Here is a 24,861-nt window from a genome sequence, read left to right on the forward strand (position 1 = left end):
TTGTGTACACGCCCTAATGATCACGTACGTGTTCATGAATAGAAGTTTGATACTGATTGGATCAGCACATCCCTGATAATAATCAACACAATATATCAATCATCTTGTTAATATCTGCTATTTTATAGTGTTATGTTGTTAAAATGTGGTGTTTTATAGTGTTATGTTGTTAATATGTGCTATTTTTATAGTGTTATGTTGTTAATATCTGCTATTTTATAGTGTTATGTTGTTAGAATGTGGTGTTTTATAGTGTTATGTTGTTAAAATGTGCTGTTTTATAGTGTTATGTTGTTAAAATGTGGTGTTTTTGTGGTGTAACGTTGTTAAAAGGTGGTGTTTTATAGTGTTATGTTGTTAAAATGTGGTGTTGCATTGTTAAAATGTGGTGTTTCTGGGTGTTGTGTAGTTAAATGTGGTGTTTCTGGGTGTTGTGTAGTTAAATGTGGTGTTTTTTTATGGTGTTGTGTAATTAGAATGTGGTGCTTTATGGTGTTATGTTGTTAAAAGTGTGGTGTTTTATGGTGTTGTGTAGTTAAAATATGGTGTTTTATGGTGTTGTGTAATTAGAATGTGGTGTTTTATGGTGTTATGTTGTTAAAATGTGGTGTTTTATGGTGTTATGTTGTTAACATGTGGTGTTTTATGGTGTTATGTTGTTAAAATGTGGTGTTTTATGGTGTTATGTTGTTAACATGTGGTGTTTTATGGTGTTATGTAGTTAAAATGTGGTGTTTTATGGTGTTGTGTAGTTAAAATGTGGTGTTTTATGGTGTTATGTTGTTAAAATGTGGTGTTTTTGTAGTATTGTATTGTTAAAATGTGGTGTTTTTGTGGTGTTGAATTGTTAAAATGTGGTGTTTTTGTGGTGTTGCGTTGTTAAAATGTGGTGTTTTTATGGTGTTGCGTTGTTAAAATGGGTTTTATGGTGTTATGTTGTTAAAATGTGGTGTTTTATGGTGTTGTGTTGTTAAAATGTGGTGTTTTATGGTGATGTGTAGTTAAAATGTGGTGTTTTATGGTGTTAAAATGTGGTGTTTTATGGTGTTGTGTAGCTAAAATGTGGTGTTTTATGGTGTTATGTTGTTAACATGTGGTGTTTTATGGTGTTGTGTAGTTAAAATGTGGTGTTTTATGGTGTTATGTTGTTAAAATGTGGTGGTTTTTAATGGTGTTGCATTGTTAAAATGTGGTGTTTTTGTAGTATTGTATTGTTAAAATGTGGTGTTTTTGTGGTGTTGAATTGTTAAAATGTGGTGTTGCGTTGTTAAAATGTGGTGTTTTTATGGTGTTGCGTTGTTAAAATGGGTTTTATGGTGTTATGTTGTTAAAATGCGGTGTTTTTGTGGTGTTGCATTGTTAAAACGTGGTGTTGTGTTGTTCAAATGTGGTGTTTTATGGTGTTGTGTAGTTCCAATGTGGTGTTGCATTGTTAAAATGTGGTGTTGTTAAAATGTGGTGTTTTATGGTGTTGTGTAGTTAAATGTGGTGTTGCTTTGTTAAAATGTGTTTTATGGTGTTATGTTGTTCAAATGTGGTGTTTTATGGTGTTGTGTAGTTAAAATGTGGTGTTTTATAGTGTTATGTTGTTAAAATGTGGTGTTTTATGGTGTTGTTGTTAAAATGTGGCGTTTTATGATGTTATGCTGTTAAAATGAGGTGTTTTATGGTGATGTGTAGTTAAAATGTGGTGTTTTATGGTGTTGTGTTGTTAAAATGTGGTGTTTTATGGTGTTGCGTTGTTAAAATGTGGTGTTTTATGGTGTTGTGTTGTTAAAATGTGGTGTTTTATGGTGTTGTGTTGTTAAAATGTGGTGTTTTATGGTGTTGTGTAGTTAAATGTGGTGTTGCTTTGTTAAAATGTGTTTTATGGTGTTATGTTGTTCAAATGTGGTGTTTTATGGTGTTGTGTAGTTAAAATGTGGTGTTTTATGGTGTGTTGTTAAAATGTGGTGTTTTATGGTGTTGTTGTTAAAATGTGGCGTTTTATGATGTTATGCTGTTAAAATGAGGTGTTTTATGGTGATGTGTAGTTAAAATGTGGTGTTTTATGGTGTTGTGTTGTTCAAATGTGGTGTTTTATAGTGTTATGTAGTTAAAATGTGGTGTTTTATGGTGTGTTGTTAAAATGTGGTGTTTTATGGTGTTATGTTGTTAAAATGTGGTGTTTTATGATGTTATGCTGTTAAAATGCGGTGTTTTATGGTGATGTGTAGTTAAAATATGGTGTTTTACGGTGTTGTATTGTTAAAATGTGGTGTTTTATGGTGTTGTGTTGTTAAAATGTGGTGTTTTATGGTGTTATGTTGTTAAAATGTGGTGTTTTATGGTGTTATGTTGTTCAAATGTGGTGTTTTATGGTGTTATGTTGTTAAAATGTGCTGTTTTAGGGTGTTATGTTGTTAAAATGTGGTGTTTTATAGTGTTATGTAGTTAAAATGTGGTGTTTTATGGTGTTATGTTGTTAAAATGTGGTGTTTTATGGTGTTATGTAGTTAAAATGTGGTGTTTTATGGTGTTATGTAGTTAAAATGTGGTGTTTATGGTGTTATGTAGTTAAATTGTGGTGTTTTATGGTGTTATGTTGTTAAAATGTGGTGTTTTATGGTGTTATGTAGTTAAAACCCATAGCGATCACGTACGTTTTCATAAAAATACTTTTGATTCTGATAGGGGGTCGATCAATCGGTACATCCCTGCTAATTATGAACAAAAACATAAAGATTGCTCTTTAAATATATTAAGTTCAAGTTAAAGTAGCAATGATTGTCACACACACACACACACACACACTAGGTGTGATAATGTTACACCTCCGAGTGAAACACCACCATTTCACATAATGAATAATCCTCATTAATAATCTGTATTGATTGAAAATCTTCATGGTTATTTTGGCCCAAACTGTGCAGTGCTAAGTAATAGATTACCTGGCGTTGACCTCCAAGTGGTAGTTGCTGGCTATGGTGTTGATCTCAATCTTCTTCTTGGAGGGCGCCTGCACACAACAACACCACACCTGAAGGTCTGTTTGCATGATTTCATGCATAGTCCATTATCCACAAGGTTGTGGACGCTACATTTCATGCATAGTCCATTATCCACAAGGTTGTGGACGCTACATTTCATGCATAGTCCATTATCCACAAGGTTGTGGACGCTACATTTCATGCATAGTCCATTATCCACAAGGTTGTGGACGCTACATTTCATGCATAGTCCATTATCCACAAGGTTGTGGACGCTACATTTCATGCATAGTCCATTATCCACAAGGTTGTGGACGCTACATTTCATGCATAGTCCATTATCCACAAGGTTGTGGACGCTACATTTCATGCATAGTCCATTATCCACAAGGTTGTGGACGCTACATTTCATGCATAGTCCATTATCCACAAGGTTGTGGACGCTACATTTCATGCATAGTCCATTATTGTGTTTTGGGTGTACAATCGTTTTGAGGGAAATATAGAAAATGTACAACAATAAATATAAAGGTAGTTACCACTATAGTCTGGTGCTCGATGCGTAGTTTCTCCACACCCGCTCCATAAAGCTCCCTCAGCAGGCACATGATGCGGGTCTTCTTCCCTGCTCCTGAAGGACCATAGACCAGCAAGTGTGGGAAGTCGCCACGTTGGACCTGGAACACAATTTCTCAGAATAATTTATCACTAAACTTTGTGTTACATTGAGTTCGGCTCGCCCTGCGAGAGGACAAAAGCTGTCTTTGATCCTACCAGGCTTGTAAAACGCCACTGTGTAGGATGGGAAGCGACATGAAGGTGTGGGTTTCTTTGATGTATCGTGATCCACAGGAAGATTTTGTCTTGACCCGAGATCTACAAAGCGGAGAGGAAGCAGGACCGGACTCCCCTCCAGGCACCTTTTCTTTGAACTGTTTTGTAACCAAAGGCGATGGCTGTTTACGACCCCCCTCCCTTAGAAACAGCTGTTGCCATGTAATCAGGGAAAGTCCAAATAAAAGAGGAGGCGTACAATCTTTCGTCAGAGCGTTTCTCCTCAATTGAGCTAAATTTAATTCTGTCTCCGTTTAATTTCTTGCTTCTAGTCTTGTTTAAGAGATGTGATCAGTGTTTGAACCTGACACAATTGATAATGGTAATAATAATTATAATAATAATAATAATAACTGTGATGTTATGAGCTAGGGAATATAAGAACTACACTACCCAGCATGCAATAGTAGTGACGAGCATGCTCAGTAGCCCCGTTGAAGGAGGTTGTATGTCACCATGCCGGCAGCTAGAATGTGGTTTCACCAATCAAATGCAGTCACTGGTGACGTTTGACTCCATTTCACCAATCAAATGCAGTCACTGGTGACGTTTGACTCCGTTTCACCAATCAAATGCAGTCACTGGTGACGTTTGACTCTGTTTCACCAATCAAATGCAGTCACTGGTGACGTTTGACTCTGTTTCACCAAACAAATGCAGTCACTGGTGACATTTGACTCTGTTTCACCAATCAAATACAGTCACTGGTGACGTTTGACTCCGTTTCACCAATCAAATACAGTCACTGGTGACGTTTGACTCTGTTTCACCAATCAAATACAGTCACTGGTGACGTTTCACCAATCAAATGCAGTCACTGGTGACGTTTGACTCTGTTTCACCAATCAAATACAGTCACTGGTGACGTTTGACTCTGTTTCACCAATCAAATACAGTCACTGGTGACGTTTCACCAATCAAATGCAGTCACTGGTGACGTTTGACTCTGTTTCACCAAACAAATACAGTCACTGGTGACGTTTGACTCTGTTTCACCAATCAAATGCAGTCACTGGTGACGTTTGACTCTGTTTCACCAATCAAATGCAGTCACTGGTGACATTTGACTCTGTTTCACCAATCAAATACAGTCACTGGTGACGTTTGACTCCGTTTCACCAATCAAATACAGTCACTGGTGACGTTTGACTCTGTTTCACCAATCAAATACAGTCACTGGTGACGTTTCACCAATCAAATGCAGTCACTGGTGACGATTGACTCTGTTTCACCAATCAAATACAGTCACTGGTGACGTTTGACTCTGTTTCACCAATCAAATACAGTCACTGGTGACGTTTCACCAATCAAATGCAGTCACTGGTGACGTTTGACTCCGTTTCACCAATCAAATACACTCACTGGTGACGTTTGACTCTGTTTCACCAATCAAATACAGTCACTGGTGACGTTTCACCAATCAAATGCAGTCACTGGTGACGATTGACTCTGTTTCACCAATCAAATACAGTCACTGGTGACGTTTCACCAATCAAATGCAGTCACTGGTGACATTTGACTCCGTTTCACCAATCAAATACACTCACTGGTGACGTTTGACTCTGTTTCACCAATCAAATACAGTCACTGGTGACGTTTGACTCCGTTTCACCAATCAAATGCAGTCACTGGTGACGTTTGACTCCATTTCACCAATCAAATGCAGTCACTGGTGACGTTTGACTCCGTTTCACCAATCAAATGCAGTCACTGGTGACGTTTGACTCCGTTTCACCAATCAAATGCAGTCACTGGTGACGTTTGACTCTGTTTCACCAATCAAATGCAGTCACTGGTGACGTTTGACTCCATTTCACCAATCAAATGCAGTCACTGGTGACGTTTGACTCCGTTTCACCAATCAAATGCAGTCACTGGTGACGTTTGACTCCGTTTCACCAATCAAATGCAGTCACTGGTGACGTTTGACTCTGTTTCACCAATCAAATGCAGTCACTGGTGACGTTTGACTCTGTTTCACCAAACAAATGCAGTCACTGGTGACATTTGACTCTGTTTCACCAATCAAATACAGTCACTGGTGACGTTTGACTCCGTTTCACCAATCAAATACAGTCACTGGTGACGTTTGACTCTGTTTCACCAATCAAATACAGTCACTGGTGACGTTTCACCAATCAAATGCAGTCACTGGTGACGTTTGACTCTGTTTCACCAATCAAATACAGTCACTGGTGACGTTTGACTCTGTTTCACCAATCAAATACAGTCACTGGTGACGTTTCACCAATCAAATGCAGTCACTGGTGACGTTTGACTCCGTTTCACCAATCAAATGCAGTCACTGGTGACGTTTGACTCCATTTCACCAATCAAATGCAGTCACTGGTGACGTTTGACTCCGTTTCACCAATCAAATGCAGTCACTGGTGACGTTTGACTCCGTTTCACCAATCAAATGCAGTCACTGGTGACGTTTGACTCTGTTTCACCAATCAAATGCAGTCACTGGTGACGTTTGACTCCATTTCACCAATCAAATGCAGTCACTGGTGACGTTTGACTCCGTTTCACCAATCAAATGCAGTCACTGGTGACGTTTGACTCCGTTTCACCAATCAAATGCAGTCACTGGTGACGTTTGACTCTGTTTCACCAATCAAATGCAGTCACTGGTGACGTTTGACTCTGTTTCACCAAACAAATGCAGTCACTGGTGACATTTGACTCTGTTTCACCAATCAAATACAGTCACTGGTGACGTTTGACTCCGTTTCACCAATCAAATACAGTCACTGGTGACGTTTGACTCTGTTTCACCAATCAAATACAGTCACTGGTGACGTTTCACCAATCAAATGCAGTCACTGGTGACGTTTGACTCTGTTTCACCAATCAAATACAGTCACTGGTGACGTTTGACTCTGTTTCACCAATCAAATACAGTCACTGGTGACGTTTCACCAATCAAATGCAGTCACTGGTGACGTTTGACTCTGTTTCACCAAACAAATACAGTCACTGGTGACGTTTGACTCTGTTTCACCAATCAAATGCAGTCACTGGTGACGTTTGACTCTGTTTCACCAATCAAATGCAGTCACTGGTGACATTTGACTCTGTTTCACCAATCAAATACAGTCACTGGTGACGTTTGACTCCGTTTCACCAATCAAATACAGTCACTGGTGACGTTTGACTCTGTTTCACCAATCAAATACAGTCACTGGTGACGTTTCACCAATCAAATGCAGTCACTGGTGACGATTGACTCTGTTTCACCAATCAAATACAGTCACTGGTGACGTTTGACTCTGTTTCACCAATCAAATACAGTCACTGGTGACGTTTCACCAATCAAATGCAGTCACTGGTGACGTTTGACTCCGTTTCACCAATCAAATACACTCACTGGTGACGTTTGACTCTGTTTCACCAATCAAATACAGTCACTGGTGACGTTTCACCAATCAAATGCAGTCACTGGTGACGATTGACTCTGTTTCACCAATCAAATACAGTCACTGGTGACGTTTCACCAATCAAATGCAGTCACTGGTGACATTTGACTCCGTTTCACCAATCAAATACACTCACTGGTGACGTTTGACTCTGTTTCACCAATCAAATACAGTCACTGGTGACGTTTCACCAATCAAATGCAGTCACTGGTGACATTTGACTCTGTTTCACCAATCAAATACAGTCACTGGTGACGTTTGACTCCGTTTCACCAATCAAATACAGTCACTGGTGACGTTTGACTCTGTTTCACCAATCAAATACAGTCACTGGTGACGTTTGACTCTGTTTCACCAATCAAATACAGTCACTGGTGACGTTTCACCAATCAAATGCAGTCACTGGTGACGATTGACTCTGTTTCACCAATCAAATACAGTCACTGGTGACGTTTGACTCTGTTTCACCAATCAAATACAGTCACTGGTGACGTTTCACCAATCAAATGCAGTCACTGGTGACGTTTGACTCCGTTTCACCAATCAAATACACTCACTGGTGACGTTTCACCAATCAAATGCAGTCACTGGTGACGATTGACTCTGTTTCACCAATCAAATACAGTCACTGGTGACATTTGACTCTGTTTCACCAATCAAATACAGTCACTGGTGACGTTTGACTCCGTTTCACCAATCAAATACAGTCACTGGTGACGTTTGACTCTGTTTCACCAATCAAATACAGTCACTGGTGACGTTTGACTCTGTTTCACCAATCAAATACAGTCACTGGTGACGTTTCACCAATCAAATGCAGTCACTGGTGACGATTGACTCTGTTTCACCAATCAAATACAGTCACTGGTGACGTTTGACTCTGTTTCACCAATCAAATACAGTCACTGGTGACGTTTCACCAATCAAATGCAGTCACTGGTGACGTTTGACTCCGTTTCACCAATCAAATACACTCACTGGTGACGTTTGACTCCGTTTCACCAATCAAATACAGTCACTGGTGACGATTGACTCCGTTTCACCAATCAAATACAGTCACTGGTGACGATTGACTCCGTTTCACCAATCAAACAGAGCCAGGCGGTCACATGATTAACTGCACATAAAGTTTCAGCATCAACAAGCTTAAGCTTACATGAACTCAACATCAAATTTGAGGAAGCACATGGCGGTAAGTAACGTTAGTAGATATTTTGGCTGTCACCGTAGGCCAGGGGTCGGCAACCCGCGGCTCCGGAGCCGCTTGCGGCTCTTTGATCACTCTGATGCGGCTCAGCAGCTTACTTGCTGAACCCCCCCAATTTTCCCGTGTAACTTCCGGATTTCAGTGCCTCTTGCAGAAAACTCCCGGGATTAATATTCACCGATTTTCACCCTTGCGGCTATAATAAGGGCGTGCCATGATGGTACAACATTTGGCGCCCTCTACAATCTGTATTGACATAGTGCCAGCCCAACACTTGTTAAACAATATACATTTTTAGCTTGCACACGTACGTGACAGTAAGGCATACTTGGTCAACAGCCACACAGGTTACACTGACGGTGACCACATAAAACAACTTTAACTCTCTTACTAATAATGCGCCACACTTTGAACCAAAACCAAACAAGAATGACAAACACCTTTCGGGAGAACATCTGCACCTTAACACAACAGAACAAACACCCAGAATCCCATGCAGCCCTGACTCTTCCGGGCTACATTATACACCCCTGCTACCACCAAACCCCGCCCCCACCCCAACCCTGCTCCCTCACACATCAACCCCCAATTTGTGAAACTGGTCAAAATGGCTCTTTGACTGGTAAAGGTTGCCGACCCCTGCCGTAGGCTGATGATAGCTTCCCTGCTATGAATCACTGTCAAATGTACATCGTGTGGGGACATTTATTAACGCACTGCAGCCTCATAGACAGACAGACAAAGACAGACACACACACACACACACACACACACACACACACACACACACACACACACACACACACGCACGCATACATACATACATACAAACACCAATCAGAAGTGCACAGTGTGTTCCCAGTTGCAGCCTACACCTATCAGTTTATGGTTTGCGTAAAGGCTAACTTGTTATTTTCCTTTGTAATCTCTGCCTACTGAGCCTATGGTGCTGTTAAGTTATTGTGGCTCAATTTGCCTTCATTTTTTTTATGTTAATGTTCTATTATTTAATATATATAAGTGTTTTAGTTGCTTAAGAGATATTCCTGGCTCTGAATTTGCTCATTGCTATTTTTATGTTTTTGTGCATTATTTGTTGTTAAACGAACAGGTTACTCATCGGTTACTCAGTACTTGAGTAGTTTTTTTACAACATACTTTTTACTTTTACTAAAGTAAATATTTGGGTGACTACTCCTTACTTTTACTTGAGTAATAAATCTCTAAAGTAACAGTACTCTTACTTGAGTACAATTTCTGGCTACTACCCACCTCTGCACCCGAATAAGTTTTTCAACTTGTTTAAGTCGGGGTCCACGTTAATCAATTCATGGTAGTTAACAAGTGTCACATACGAAGTTATATGACTCGAAGGTAAACGGTAGCAAAATTTGCTCCAAAAGCTAGCACTTGAATGTTAGCATGCTAACGTAAAAATGCATACAGTTAGCATGTTCCAAATACCAGAGAGTATAGCTGAGCGACAAGAGGAAGGTCATCTCGCAGGTTGGAGCGTCCTGCTGGAAATATTCGCCATTATAAAAAAAGGTGAGTACCTAATCAATGGGCCCATAAGGATTAGTTTTGGGATAGCGTTGCCATGGTAACACGAAATGTACCCCACTAGAAATAGCGCCCTTGCCCTTACCGAGACCTTTCCGACGGTATAACATATGTGGGGGTTTGTTGGTTGGTTCGTCTCGTATTAAGCGCAAGAGAAACACGACTAATACAATGGGCCTGCTTGCATTGCAACAGGCCCATAATAAAGGTTAGGGTTACTACTACGAGAGTGGGATTACAAAATAAAAGTCTTTAGTGTATAATGAATTACCATGAAGTTGAAAAACTTATTGGGGTGTTACCATTTAGTGGTCAATTGTACGGAATATGTACTGTACTGTGCAATCTACTAATACAAGTTTAAATCAATCAATCAAAATAATGTGTTAGCCATGGACTCGGCTAGCGATGCTAACGCTAGCAACATGTCGCTTCTATCTCTCTTGCATTTTCTCTCACCAAGTTTTTCAGCTGACTCGCTTGTTCTTTGTGATAGTCCAGTTTCCCCAAGGACGTGGGTCGGTACTTGTCCACCCACAGACTCATTTTGTCGTCACTTTGAGTGGAGCCGGTCGAGGTTTCTTTCGTGTTGACCGGAAGCTGCTCTTTCCCGCGGATTTGTTTGTTATTTAATGTCGCCGGCGGCCGCGCCGATGCTACTTCCGCCCTGCCTACGGAAAGTCAAAAGGGTAAAACAAAAATAAAGACGGAGAACGTGATAAAATTACATTATTAATTAGTGTAACCTATTTTATATATGTCGCGTATACTGTATAAAACTACAAAATAACAAACATGGAGGCTCCAGTTTTACACGAGGACCACTTTATTTCGTTTGTTTTCAAAAATTCCGCTCCACCCAGACGTGTCACCACTTCCGCGCTTAGCGCCTCCAAAATAAGAGCTCAAGGCATATACTGTATAACAGCTTATAACAGGAATTTAACATCACAAAGAGGCAAGTCCTATAAAATAGGTTACCTTACAAAACAAAATGAGAATAATCTGATTAGACATTAGTCGTTACTTTTAAAAGACTGGCTCATTGTTGTAGTTTTTTATATCAAGGAAACAATCATTACAATGTATAAGATACACTCAGCTAGATCTGAATCATTTAAATTTACACAAATATTACTCTATTGGTGTGGAATATTCTGAAATATTGGCTATAATTTAATTTGTTTGTTGTGTTTTCAATGTAAACACTCCATAAGTCGGTGCTATATTTCCATGCTTTGGCAGTGACATCACTAGTTAGAATTATCCCCTGTATTTTGACAATACAGAAAAAATACACAAATAAGAAGTAAGAATGAAATGCATCAAGGGATATGAAAAGTATAAACAAAACTACAAAAAAAAATTAGGCCGTAAAAAAAACAAAAAAAACACATCACTAGTATCAGTTATACAATAAGATGTAGATCATAATAAGTTAATTTTACACAAATATTAATCTATTGGTGGGAATTATTCTGAAATATAAGTTATCATTAGTTTTTTTTTTTGTAGTGATTTCATTGTAAACATTCCATACCACTATTACAATAATGGACCTGAAAAGTCAATCCAAGTCAAAATATAGCAATAAACGAAAAAAACAACCCAAAAAATTTATATATATATATATATATATATATATATATATATATATATATATATATATATCTGTGTTGGCCCTGCGATGAGGTGGCGACTTGTCCAGGGTGTACCCCGCCTTCCGCCCGATTGTAGCTGAGATAGGCTCCAGCGCCCCCCGCGACCCCAAAGGGAATAAGCGGTAGAAAATGGATGGATGGATATATATATATATATATATATATATATATATCTGTGTTGGCCCTGCGATGGGGTGGCGACTTGTCCAGGGTGTACCCCGCCTTCCGCCCAATTGTAGCTGAGATAGGCTCCAGCGCCCCCCGCGACCCCAAAAGGGAATAAGCGGTAGGAAATGGATGGATGGATGGATATACATATATATATATATATATATATATATATATATATATATATATATATATATATATATATATATATATATATATATATATATATACATACACACATATATATATGTATATATAAACATATATATACATATATATATATATATATATATATATATATATATATATATATACATACATATATATATATATGTGTGTGTATGTATATATATATATATATATACATATATATATACAGTATATATATATATACATGTGTGTATATATATATAAATATGTATATATGTATATATATACATATATATATATATACAGTATATATATATATATATATATATATATATATATATATATATATATATATATATATGTGTGTGTGTGTGTGGGGGGGGGACCTGTGAAAACAGGCTTGTAGGGATGAAATAGCATCTGTGCTTTTTCCTGAACTAACGTATTTATTTATATATATATTTTTAATTTTTTTAATTTATTTTTTTTATTTTTTTTATTTAATTATTATTATTTATTTATTTATTTTTTATTTTATTTTTTTTAAATTATGAACCGACTAAGAATCAGTATGAAAAATCTGAATCGATTTTTTGTGTCCATCTAGTGTGTACAGTGAGTAGTACAACAGTACTACAACAGTACTACTGCAATGAGTGGACTTTGCATATATATTCAAATGTGTCGAGCGGCACTTGTACACTTATGTGATGTGTAAACGTCCCGCCAGTGAGGAATTTGTGAACATTCTGTCCTTTGCTCCCTCACGTGGACCAGTTCCAGCCAGTGTCCCTTTGCAGACAGGAGTGCGTGTCCACACAGGTAGATCCTCTTCGATGTGCATCCGTCATGTCAAGCATTCATACTTAGATAAAGATCAAATATTTCATCTTACATGCATCTTAAAGTCCGCTACGTAACCATTTTGGCCTGGCAGATGAACCTTCCAGAACACCTTTCTCCTGGCCCCCCAGTGACGTCTCTGGTCCTCAAACAGGTCTCAACAGGCATGCCTCGGCATACCGCCTGATCCTCAAACCTTGAGGGATCCTTCCTTGCGGGACACCAAGACCACTATCTGCTGCTGGGCATTCCAGCGTGATCTTGACAGCTTTTGTCGTGGGAAGTCGCCAGCAAGGAGCGGTGTTGAGCTTGAGGTTCCTTTCGTATGGACCATCACCTGTGATGTTGCCGCGGTAACGCAGGAGGGACATTCCTCGGCTCCTGATGTGCAGCCTTGAGGACGTGGAGTTCTCTCCTCGCCTTCAGGTACGTGGAAACGTCTTTCAGCCCAGGAATGTCAAAGTGGTTTTCATTGAGGGCCACATGTTAGTTATCAGAGGGCCACTTGTAACAGTGAATAATGGAAGAAATTCATTATTAATTGTATAAATTGTTTTAAGCAGACGGTCCATTTTACAGTAAAAACTTTTTTTTTTTGCAATATGTCGTCAAAAATATTTGACAAAAGGGCAAATAAGAAAACATTAAAAACAATAAAAACTTAGAATGGATAAACCATTTTATTTACTACTTATTAGTAAATAAAATTGTTTAATAAACAATTTTATTTACTAATTATTTATTACTTAATAAATAATAATGATTTAATATCCATGTTGTTATGAATTATTGACCTATTTAAGGCTCCAATTTATTTCACATCAAATATTCCACTTTGAATGTTTTTTCGGGGGTAATATTGCATATTTTGTGTGTTTGCCACAATAAAAAGTTTTCTATGACAAAAAAGACATAAAACAAAACAAGCAAAAAAATAAAATAATAATAATAATAATAAAAACTTATAGGTGATAAAAGTAAAAAATTAAATAAAAAATGATGACATATTTTTAACACTTTTAAGAGTGGGCCCCATTTGGATCCCGAATAATTTTAGATTTTTTTTTAAGTTTTAAACTGTTATTGCTTAAAAAATAATACATAAAAAAGGCTCCAATTTACATCACACTTTTTTTTCCGGGGGGAATTTTACATGTTTTGTGGTTTTTGCCATAAAAAAAGTCTTCTATGACAAAAAAGACATAAAACAAAACAAGCAAAGAAAAAAAATAAAAATAATAATAATAATAAAAACTTATAGGTGATAAAAGTAAAAAATTAAATACTAAATATTTTTAACAATTTTATGAGTGGGCCCCATTTGGATCCCGAATAATTTTAGATTTTTAAAAAGTTTTAAACTGTTATTGCTTAAAAAATAATACATAAAAAAGGCTCCAATTACATCACACTTTTTTTTCCGGGGGGAATTTTACATGTTTTGTGGTTTTTGCCATAAAAAAAGTCTTCTATGACAAAAAAGACATAAAACAAAACAGGCAAAGAAAAAAAACAAAATAATAATAAAAACTTATAGGTGATAAAAGTAAAAAATTAAATACTAAATATTTTTAACAATTTTATGAGTAGGCCCCATTTGGATCCCGAATAATTTTTGATTTTTTTAAAGTTTTAAACTGTTATTGCTTAAAAAATAATACATAAAAAAGGCTCCAATTACATCACACTTTTCTTGCAGGGGGAATTTTACATGTTCTGTGGTTTTTGCCATAAAAAAAGTCTTCTATGACAAAAAAGACATAAAACAAAACAAGCAAAGAAAAAAAATAAAATAATAATAATAAAAACTTATAGGTGATAAAAGTAAAAAAATTAAATACTAAATATTTTTAACAATTTTATGAGTGGGCCCCATTTGGATCCCGAATAATTTTAGATTTTTTTTAAAGTTTTAAACTGTTATTGCTTAAAAAATAATACATAAAAAAGGCTCCAATTACATCACACTTTTCTTGCGGGGGGAATTTTACATATTTTGTGGTTTTTGCCATTAAAAAAAGTCTTCTATGACAAAAAAGACATAAAACAAAACAAGCAAAGAAAAAAAATAATAATAATAGTAATAAAAACTTATAGGTGATAAAAGTAAAAAATTAAATACTAAATATTTTTAACAATTTTATGAGTGGGCCCCATTTGGATCCCGAATAATTTTAGATTTTTTTTAAAGTTTTAAACTGTTATTGCTTAAAAAATAATACATAAAAAAGGCTCCAATTACATCACACTTTTTTTTCCGGGGGGAATTTTACATGTTTTGTGGTTTTTGCCATAAAAAAAGTCTTCTATGACAAAAAAGACATAAAACAAAACAAGCAAAGAAAAAATAAAAAAATAAAAATAAAAACTTATAGGTGATCAAAGTAAAACATTAAATACTAAATATTTTTAACAATTTTATGAGTGGGCCCCATTTGGATCCGGAATAATTTTAGATTTTTTTAAAGTTTTAAACTGTTATTGCTTAAAAAATAATACATAAAAAAGGCTCCAATTACATCACACTTTTTTTGCGGGGGGAATTTTACATGTTTTGTGGTTTTTGCCATAAAAAAAGTCTTCTATGACAAAAAAGACATAAAACAAAACAAGCAAAAAAAAAAAAAAAAAAAAATAATAAAAACTTATAGGTGATAAAAGTAAAAAATTAAATAAAAAATGATGACATATTTTTAACACTTTTAAGAGTGGGCCCCATTTGGATCCCGAATAATTTTAGATTTTTTTAAAGTTTTAAACTGTTATTGCTTAAAAAATAATACATAAAAAAGGCTCCAATTACATCACACTTTTCTTGCGGGGGGAATTTTACATGTTCTGTGGTTTTTGCCATAAAAAAAAGTCTTCTATGACAAAAAAGACATAAAACAAAACAAGCAAAGAAAAAAAAAGAAAAAAAATAATAAAAACTTATAGGTGATAAAAGTAAAACATTAAATACTAAATATTTTTAACAATTTTATGAGTGGGCCCCATTTGGATCCCGAATAATTTTAGATTTTTTTTAAAAGTTTTAAACTGTTATTGCTTAAAAAAATAATACATAAAAAAGGCTCCAATTACATCACACTTTTTTTGCGGGGGGAATTTTACATGTTTTGTGGTTTTTGCCATAAAAAAAGTCTTCTATGACAAAAAAGACATAAAACAAAACAGGCAAAGAAAAAAATAAAATAAATAATAATAAAAACTTATAGGTGATAAAAGTAAATAATTAAATACAAAATATTTTTAACAATGTTATGAGTGGGCCCCATTTGGATCCCGAATAATTTTAGATTTTTTTTTAAAGTTTTAAACTGTTATTGCTTAAAAAAATAATACATAAAAAAGGCTCCAATTACATCACACTTTTTTTCCCGGGGGGAATTTTACATGTTTTGTGGTTTTTGCCATAAAAAAAGTCTTCTATGACAAAAAAGACATAAAACAAAACAAGCAAAGAAAAAAATAAAATAAAATAATAATAAAAACTTATAGGTGATAAAAGTAAAAAATTAAATACTAAATATTTTTAACAATTTTATGAGTAGGCCCCATTTGGATCCCGAATAATTTTAGATTTTTTTAAAGTTTTAAACTGTTATTGCTTAAAAAATAATACATAAAAAAGGCTCCAATTACATCACACTTTTCTTGCAGGGGGAATTTTACATGTTCTGTGGTTTTTGCCATAAAAAAAGTCTTCTATGACAAAAAAGACATAAAACAAAACAAGCAAAGAAAAAAAATAAAATAATAATAATAAAAACTTATAGGTGATAAAAGTAAAAAAATTAAATACTAAATATTTTTAACAATTTTATGAGTGGGCCCCATTTGGATCCCGAATAATTTTAGATTTTTTTTAAAGTTTTAAACTGTTATTGCTTAAAAAATAATACATAAAAAAGGCTCCAATTACATCACACTTTTCTTGCGGGGGGAATTTTACATATTTTGTGGTTTTTGCCATTAAAAAAAGTCTTCTATGACAAAAAAGACATAAAACAAAACAAGCAAAGAAAAAAAATAATAATAATAGTAATAAAAACTTATAGGTGATAAAAGTAAAAAATTAAATACTAAATATTTTTAACAATTTTATGAGTGGGCCCCATTTGGATCCCGAATAATTTTAGATTTTTTTTAAAGTTTTAAACTGTTATTGCTTAAAAAATAATACATAAAAAAGGCTCCAATTACATCACACTTTTTTTTCCGGGGGGAATTTTACATGTTTTGTGGTTTTTGCCATAAAAAAAGTCTTCTATGACAAAAAAGACATAAAACAAAACAAGCAAAGAAAAAATAAAAAAATAAAAATAAAAACTTATAGGTGATCAAAGTAAAACATTAAATACTAAATATTTTTAACAATTTTATGAGTGGGCCCCATTTGGATCCGGAATAATTTTAGATTTTTTTAAAGTTTTAAACTGTTATTGCTTAAAAAATAATACATAAAAAAGGCTCCAATTACATCACACTTTTTTTGCGGGGGGAATTTTACATGTTTTGTGGTTTTTGCCATAAAAAAAGTCTTCTATGACAAAAAAGACATAAAACAAAACAAGCAAAAAAAAAAAAAAATAATAATAATAAAAACTTATAGGTGATAAAAGTAAAAAATTAAATAAAAAATGATGACATATTTTTAACACTTTTAAGAGTGGGCCCCATTTGGATCCCGAATAATTTTAGATTTTTTTAAAGTTTTAAACTGTTATTGCTTAAAAAATAATACATAAAAAAGGCTCCAATTACATCACACTTTTCTTGCGGGGGGAATTTTACATGTTCTGTGGTTTTTGCCATAAAAAAAAGTCTTCTATGACAAAAAAGACATAAAACAAAACAAGCAAAGAAAAAAAAAGAAAAAAAATAATAAAAACTTATAGGTGATAAAAGTAAAACATTAAATACTAAATATTTTTAACAATTTTATGAGTGGGCCCCATTTGGATCCCGAATAATTTTAGATTTTTTTTAAAAGTTTTAAACTGTTATTGCTTAAAAAAATAATACATAAAAAAGGCTCCAATTACATCACACTTTTTTTGCGGGGGGAATTTTACATGTTTTGTGGTTTTTGCCATAAAAAAAGTCTTCTATGACAAAAAAGACATAAAACAAAACAGGCAAAGAAAAAAATAAAATAAATAATAATAAAAACTTATAGGTGATAAAAGTAAATAATTAAATACAAAATATTTTTAACAATGTTATGAGTGGGCCCCATTTGGATCCCGAATAATTTTAGATTTTTTTTTAAAGTTTTAAACTGTTATTGCTTAAAAAAATAATACATAAAAAAGGCTCCAATTACATCACACTTTTTTTCCCGGGGGGAATTTTACATGTTTTGTGGTTTTTGCCATAAAAAAAGTCTTCTATGACAAAAAAGACATAAAACAAAACAAGCAAAGAAAAAAATAAAATAAAATAATAATAAAAACTTATAGGTGATAAAAGTAAAAAATTAAATACTAAATATTTTTAACAATTTTATGAGTAGGCCCCATTTGGATCCCGAATAATTTTAGATTTTTTTAAAGTTTTAAACTGTTATTGCTTAAAAAATAATACATAAAAAAGGCTCCAATTACATCACACTTTTCTTGCAGGGGGAATTTTACATGTTCTGTGGTTTTTGCCATAAAAAAAGTCTTCTATGACAAAAAAGACATAAAACAAAACAAGCAAAGAAAAAAAATAAAATAATAATAATAAAAACTTATAGGTGATAAAAGTAAAAAAATTAAATACTAAATATTTTTAACAATTTTATGAGTGGGCCCCATTTGGATCCCGAATAATTTTAGATTTTTTTTAAAGTTTTAAACTGTTATTGCTTAAAAAATAATACATAAAAAAGGCTCCAATTACATCACACTTTTCTTGCGGGGGGAATTTTACATATTTTGTGGTTTTTGCCATAAAAAAAGTCTTCTATGACAAAAAAGACATAAAACAAAACAAGCAAAGAAAAAAAATAATAATAATAGTAATAAAAACTTATAGGTGATAAAAGTAAAAAATTAAATACTAAATATTTTTAACAATTTAATGAGTGGGCCCCATTTGGATCCCGAATAATTTTAGATTTTTTTTTAAGTTTTAAACTGTTATTGCTTAAAAAATAATACATAAAAAAGGCTCCAATTACATCACACTTTTTTTTCCGGGGGGAATTTTACATGTTTTGTGGTTTTTGCCATAAAAAAAGTCTTCTATGACAAAAAAGACATAAAACAAAACAAGCAAAGAAAAAATAAAAAAATAAAAATAAAAACTTATAGGTGATCAAAGTAAAACATTAAATACTAAATATTTTTAACAATTTTATGAGTGGGCCCCATTTGGATCCGGAATAATTTTAGATTTTTTTAAAGTTTTAAACTGTTATTGCTTAAAAAATAATACATAAAAAAGGCTCCAATTACATCACACTTTTTTTGCGGGGGGAATTTTACATGTTTTGTGGTTTTTGCCATTAAAAAAAGTCTTCTATGACAAAAAAGACATAAAACAAAACAAGCAAAAAAATAAAAATAATAATAATAATAAAAACTTATAGGTGATAAAAGTAAAAAATTAAATAAAAAATGATGACATATTTTTAACACTTTTAAGAGTGGGCCCCATTTGGATCCCGAATAATTTTAGATTTTTTTAAAGTTTTAAACTGTTATTGCTTAAAAAATAATACATAAAAAAGGCTCCAATTACATCACACTTTTCTTGCGGGGGGAATTTTACATGTTCTGTGGTTTTTGCCATAAAAAAAAGTCTTCTATGACAAAAAAGACATAAAACAAAACAAGCAAAGAAAAAAAAAGAAAAAAAATAATAAAAACTTATAGGTGATAAAAGTAAAACATTAAATACTAAATATTTTTAACAATTTTATGAGTGGGCCCCATTTGGATCCCGAATAATTTTAGATTTTTTTTTAAAGTTTTAAACTGTTATTGCTTAAAAAAATAATACATAAAAAAGGCTCCAATTACATCACACTTTTTTTTCCGGGGGGAATTTTACATGTTTTGTGGTTTTTGCCATAAAAAAAGTCTTCTATGACAAAAAAGACATAAAACAAAACAAGCAAAAAAAAAAAAAAAACAATAATAATAAAAACTTATAGGTGATAAAAGTAAAAAATTAAATAAAAAATGATGACATATTTTTAACACTTTTAAGAGTGGGCCCCATTTGGATCCCGAATAATTTTAGATTTTTTTAAAGTTTTAAACTGTTATTGCTTAAAAAATAATACATAAAAAAGGCTCCAATTACATCACACTTTTCTTGCGGGGGGAATTTTACATGTTCTGTGGTTTTTGCCATAAAAAAAAGTCTTCTATGACAAAAAAGACATAAAACAAAACAAGCAAAGAAAAAAAAAGAAAAAAAATAATAAAAACTTATAGGTGATAAAAGTAAAACATTAAATACTAAATATTTTTAACAATTTTGTGAGTGGGCCCCATTTGGATCCCGAATAATTTTAGATTTTTTTTTAAAGTTTTAAACTGTTATTGCTTAAAAAATAATACATAAAAAAGGCTCCAATTACATCACACTTTTTTTGCGGGGGGAATTTTACATGTTTTGTGGTTTTTGCCATAAAAAAAGTCTTCTATGACAAAAAAGACATAAAACAAAACAGGCAAAGAAAAAAATAAAATAAATAATAATAAAAACTTATAGGTGATAAAAGTAAATAATTAAATACAAAATATTTTTAACAATGTTATGAGTGGGCCCCATTTGGATCCCGAATAATTTTAGATTTTTTTTTTAAAGTTTTAAACTGTTATTGCTTAAAAAAATAATACATAAAAAAGGCTCCAATTACATCACACTTTTTTTTCCGGGGGGAATTTTACATGTTTTGTGGTTTTTGCCATAAAAAAAGTCTTCTATGACAAAAAAGACATAAAACAAAACAAGCAAAGAAAAAAAAAAAGAAAAAAAAATAATAAAAACTTATAGGTGATAAAAGTAAAAAATTAAATACTAAATATTTTTAACAATTTTATGAGTGGGCCCCATTTGGATTCCGAATAATTTTAGATTTTTAAAAAAGTTTTAAACTGTTATTTCTTAAAAAAATAATACATAAAAAAGACTCCAATTACCTCACACTTTTTTTGCGGGGGGAATTTTACATGTTTTGTGGTTTTTGCCATAAAAAATATTCTATGACAAAAAAGACATAAAACAAAACAAGCAAAGAAAAAAAAAAAATAATAATAATAAAAACTTATAGGTGATAAAAGTAAAAAATTAAATACTAAATATTTTTAACAATTTTATGAGTGGGCCCCATTTGGATCCCGAATAATTTTAGATTTTTTTTTAAAGTTTTAAACTGTTATTGCTTAAAAAATAATACATAAAAAAGGCTCCAATTACATCACACTTTTTTTGCGGGGGGAATTTTACATGTTTTGTGGTTTTTGCCATAAAAAAAATCTTCTATGACAAAAAAGACACAAAACAAAACAAGCAAAGAAAATAAATAAATAAATAATGATAAAAACTTATAGGTGATAAAAGTAAAAAATCAAATACAAAATATTTTTAACAATGTTATGAGTGGGCCCCATTTGGATCCCGAATAATTTTAGATTTTTTTTAAGTTTTAAAATGTTATTGCTTAAAAAACAATACATAAAAAGGCTCCAATTACATCACACTTTTCTTGCGGGGGGAATTTTACATGTTTTGTGGTTTTTGCCATAAAAAAAAGTCTTCTATGACAAAAAAGACATAAAACAAAACAAGCAAAGAAAAAAAAAAAATAATAATAAAAACTTATAGGTGATAAAAGTAAAAAATTAAATACTAAATATTTTTAACAATTTTATGAGTGGGCCCCATTTGGATTCCGAATAATTTTAGATTTTTAAAAAAGTTTTAAACTGTTATTTCTTAAAAAAATAATACATAAAAAAGACTCCAATTACCTCACACTTTTTTTGCGGGGGGAATTTTACATGTTTTGTGGTTTTTGCCATAAAAAATATTCTATGACAAAAAAGACATAAAACAAAACAAGCAAAGAAAAAAAATAAATAATAATAATAAAAACTTATAGGTGATAAAAGTAAAAAATTAAATACTAAATATTTTTAACAATTTTATGAGTGGGCCCCATTTGGATCCCGAATAATTTTAGATTTTTTTTTAAAGTTTTAAACTGTTATTGCTTAAAAAATAATACATAAAAAAGGCTCCAATTACATCACACTTTTTTTGCGGGGGGAATTTTACATGTTTTGTGGTTTTTGCCATAAAAAAAATCTTCTATGACAAAAAAGACACAAAACAAAACAAGCAAAGAAAATAAATAAATAAATAATGATAAAAACTTATAGGTGATAAAAGTAAAAAATCAAATACAAAATATTTTTAACAATGTTATGAGTGGGCCCCATTTGGATCCCGAATAATTTTAGATTTTTTTTAAGTTTTAAAATGTTATTGCTTAAAAAACAATACATAAAAAGGCTCCAATTACATCACACTTTTCTTGCGGGGGGAATTTTACATGTTTTGTGGTTTTTGCCATAAAAAAAAGTCTTCTATGACAAAAAAGACATAAAACAAAACAAGCAAAGAAAAAAAAAAAAAAATAATAAAAACTTATAGGTGATAAAAGTAAAAAATTAAATACTAAATATTTTTAACAATTTTATGAGTGGGCCCCATTTGGATCCGGAATAATTTTAGATTTTTTTAAAGTTTTAAACTGTTATTGCTTAAAAAATAATACATAAAAAAGGCTCCAATTACATCACACTTTTTTTGCGGGGGGAATTTTACATGTTTTGTGGTTTTTGCCATAAAAAAAGTCTTCTATGACAAAAAAGACATAAAACAAAACAGGCAAAGAAAAAAATATAATAAAATAATAATAAAAACTTATAGGTGATAAAAGTAAAAAATTAAATACAAAATATTTTTAACAATTTTATGAGTGGGCCCCATTTGGATCCCGAATAATTTTAGATTTTTAAAAAAAGTTTTAAACTGTTATTGCTTAAAAAAATAATACATAAAAAAGACTCCAATTACCTCACACTTTTTTTGCGGGGGGAATTTTACATGTTTTGTGGTTTTTGCCATAAAAAAAGTCTTCTATGACAAAAAAGACATAAAACAAAACAGGCAAAGAAAAAAAAAAAATAATAATAAAAACTTATAGGTGATAAAAGTAAAAAATTAAATACTAAATATTTTTAACAATTTTATGAGTGGGCCCCATTTGGATCCCGAATAATTTTAATACATTTAGTTTTAAACTGTTATTGCTTAAAAAATAATACATCAAAATGAATTATTGATCCACTTAAGACTCCAATTACTTCACACTTTTTTTGCGGGGGTGAATTTTGCATGTTTTGTGGTTTTTGCCATAAAAAAAACAGGATTTTCTTTGACAAAAAGCGCATAAAACAGAACAATTGATGTAAAAAAAAAAAAAAGTTTTAACTTTATATCGACAGTTAGACCCGAAGTTGAAAACTTTTTATTTATTTATTTATTTTTTTAAATACTTATTTTTTAACATTTTTCTGACTGCAAACTTGAGGGGAGTTCCAAAGGTAAAAAAAAAAAAAAAAGTATATATCGTTTTGGTTTTGTAAATGAACAATATACATTTTTATATTGTTCATTTATAAAAATGTTAAAAAAAATAAGTATTTAAAAAAAAAACAGAAAAAAAAAAGTTTTCAACTTCGGGTCCAACTGTTTTTTTTTTTTTCGTTTTATGCACTTTTTGTCAAAGAAAACCCTGTTTTTTTATGGCAAAAACCAGAAAACATGCAAAATTCCCCCCGCAAAAAAAGTGTGAAGTACGGTAATTGAAGCCTTAAGTAGATCAATAATTCATTTTGATGTATTATTTTTTAAGCAATAAGAGCTTAAAACTTAAAACAATCAAAAATTATTCGGGATCCAAATGGGGCCCACTCTTAAAATTGTTAAAAATATGTCATCATTTTTTATTAAATTTTTTACTTTTATCACCTATAAGTTAACATTTTTCTGACTGCAAACTTGATGGGAGTTCTAGAGGTAAAAAAAAAAAAAAAAAAAAAAGTATATATTGTTTTGGTTTTGTTAATGAAAAATATAAAAATGCTTTCATTTTTCAGTGCGCGTGGAAAAAGTTTGGACACCCCTGATCTATGACGTTGTTGACACAGGGACGGATAATAAACGTCATGACATGGCGAGTGGCGGCACCTGCAGGGTCCTGCCTGAGGCCGCTGGCTGGAGGACCACCGAGCGGTTGTCTACGTCATCCTCCAGCGAGGACGGCGACCAAGAAGACGGTTTTTCCCGGGACCCGGATGTTCACCGCTGCCAGCTGAGCAGGAGACCGGAAGTCCCGCCTCCTCATCATCATTTGGGCGGGACGAGCAGGAGTGAACCTGAGGAGGACGAAGACGAGGTAGGAAGACCAAAGTCATGTTTGCACACTCAGCATTTACCTGTAGATACTGTACTTCTGGAAGAAGTGCTATAATCTTCAGGTGAGGCCATGATATTTTATTAGGTCCAAAATATACGAGGGCTATTTTAATGGCTTGTACATTACATATTGTCATATAAATCCAAAAGCTAACTTGACAAAGAAAATTAGTGTAATTGATAAAAATCCATAATTAATCAACAAGCTAGTCATTTTAATTAGGAATGTAACGATAAACGGTATTAATGACAAACCGCTGTAAAACTGCACCGGATGTGACATGCCGCGCTATTACTCTGAAACCGGAAGTGTGTGCCTTGACGTGAGCCAGGTCAAACATATATATATATATATATATATTTTTGCATGTTTTGTGGTTTTTGCCGTAAAAAAAACAGGGGTTTCTTTGACAAAAAGTGAATAAAACTAACTAAAAATACATAATTAATCAACAATTCATTCATTACGATAAACTCTATAATCATAGACATCCTATAAGTAGCATTGGCTGATGTGACGCGAGAAATTTGGCCGCCATCTTGCAGTGGTGATG

The 24,861-nt window shown here is 32.7% G+C and overlaps 2 protein-coding genes across 3 annotated transcripts in view; one reads left to right on the top strand and one right to left on the bottom strand.

The window, feature by feature from the left end:
* rfc3 (replication factor C (activator 1) 3) overlaps positions 1 to 10,614 on the bottom strand; it is a 15,952-nt gene extending 5,338 nt beyond the window's left edge. For both annotated transcript variants that reach the window (XM_072912594.1, XM_061930742.2), the window contains exons 1-3: positions 10,455 to 10,614; positions 3,509 to 3,646; positions 2,931 to 2,998 (exon numbers count right to left, since the gene is read on the bottom strand). In XM_072912594.1, the coding sequence (XP_072768695.1) occupies positions 2,931 to 2,998; positions 3,509 to 3,646; positions 10,455 to 10,541 (293 nt within the window). In that variant the 5' untranslated portion in view covers positions 10,542 to 10,614. The remainder of the gene's footprint in view (positions 1 to 2,930; positions 2,999 to 3,508; positions 3,647 to 10,454) is intronic.
* Positions 10,615 to 24,207: 13,593 nt separating this feature from the next.
* stard13a (StAR related lipid transfer domain containing 13a) overlaps positions 24,208 to 24,861 on the top strand; it is a 140,881-nt gene continuing 140,227 nt past the window's right edge. Inside the window, exon 1 of the mRNA XM_072912615.1 lies at positions 24,208 to 24,287. The gene's annotated coding sequence lies outside the window, so the exon portion shown is untranslated. The remainder of the gene's footprint in view (positions 24,288 to 24,861) is intronic.

This window comes from Nerophis lumbriciformis, linkage group LG37, assembly GCF_033978685.3.
Source record: "Nerophis lumbriciformis linkage group LG37, RoL_Nlum_v2.1, whole genome shotgun sequence".
NCBI classification, from domain to species: domain Eukaryota; kingdom Metazoa; phylum Chordata; class Actinopteri; order Syngnathiformes; family Syngnathidae; genus Nerophis; species Nerophis lumbriciformis.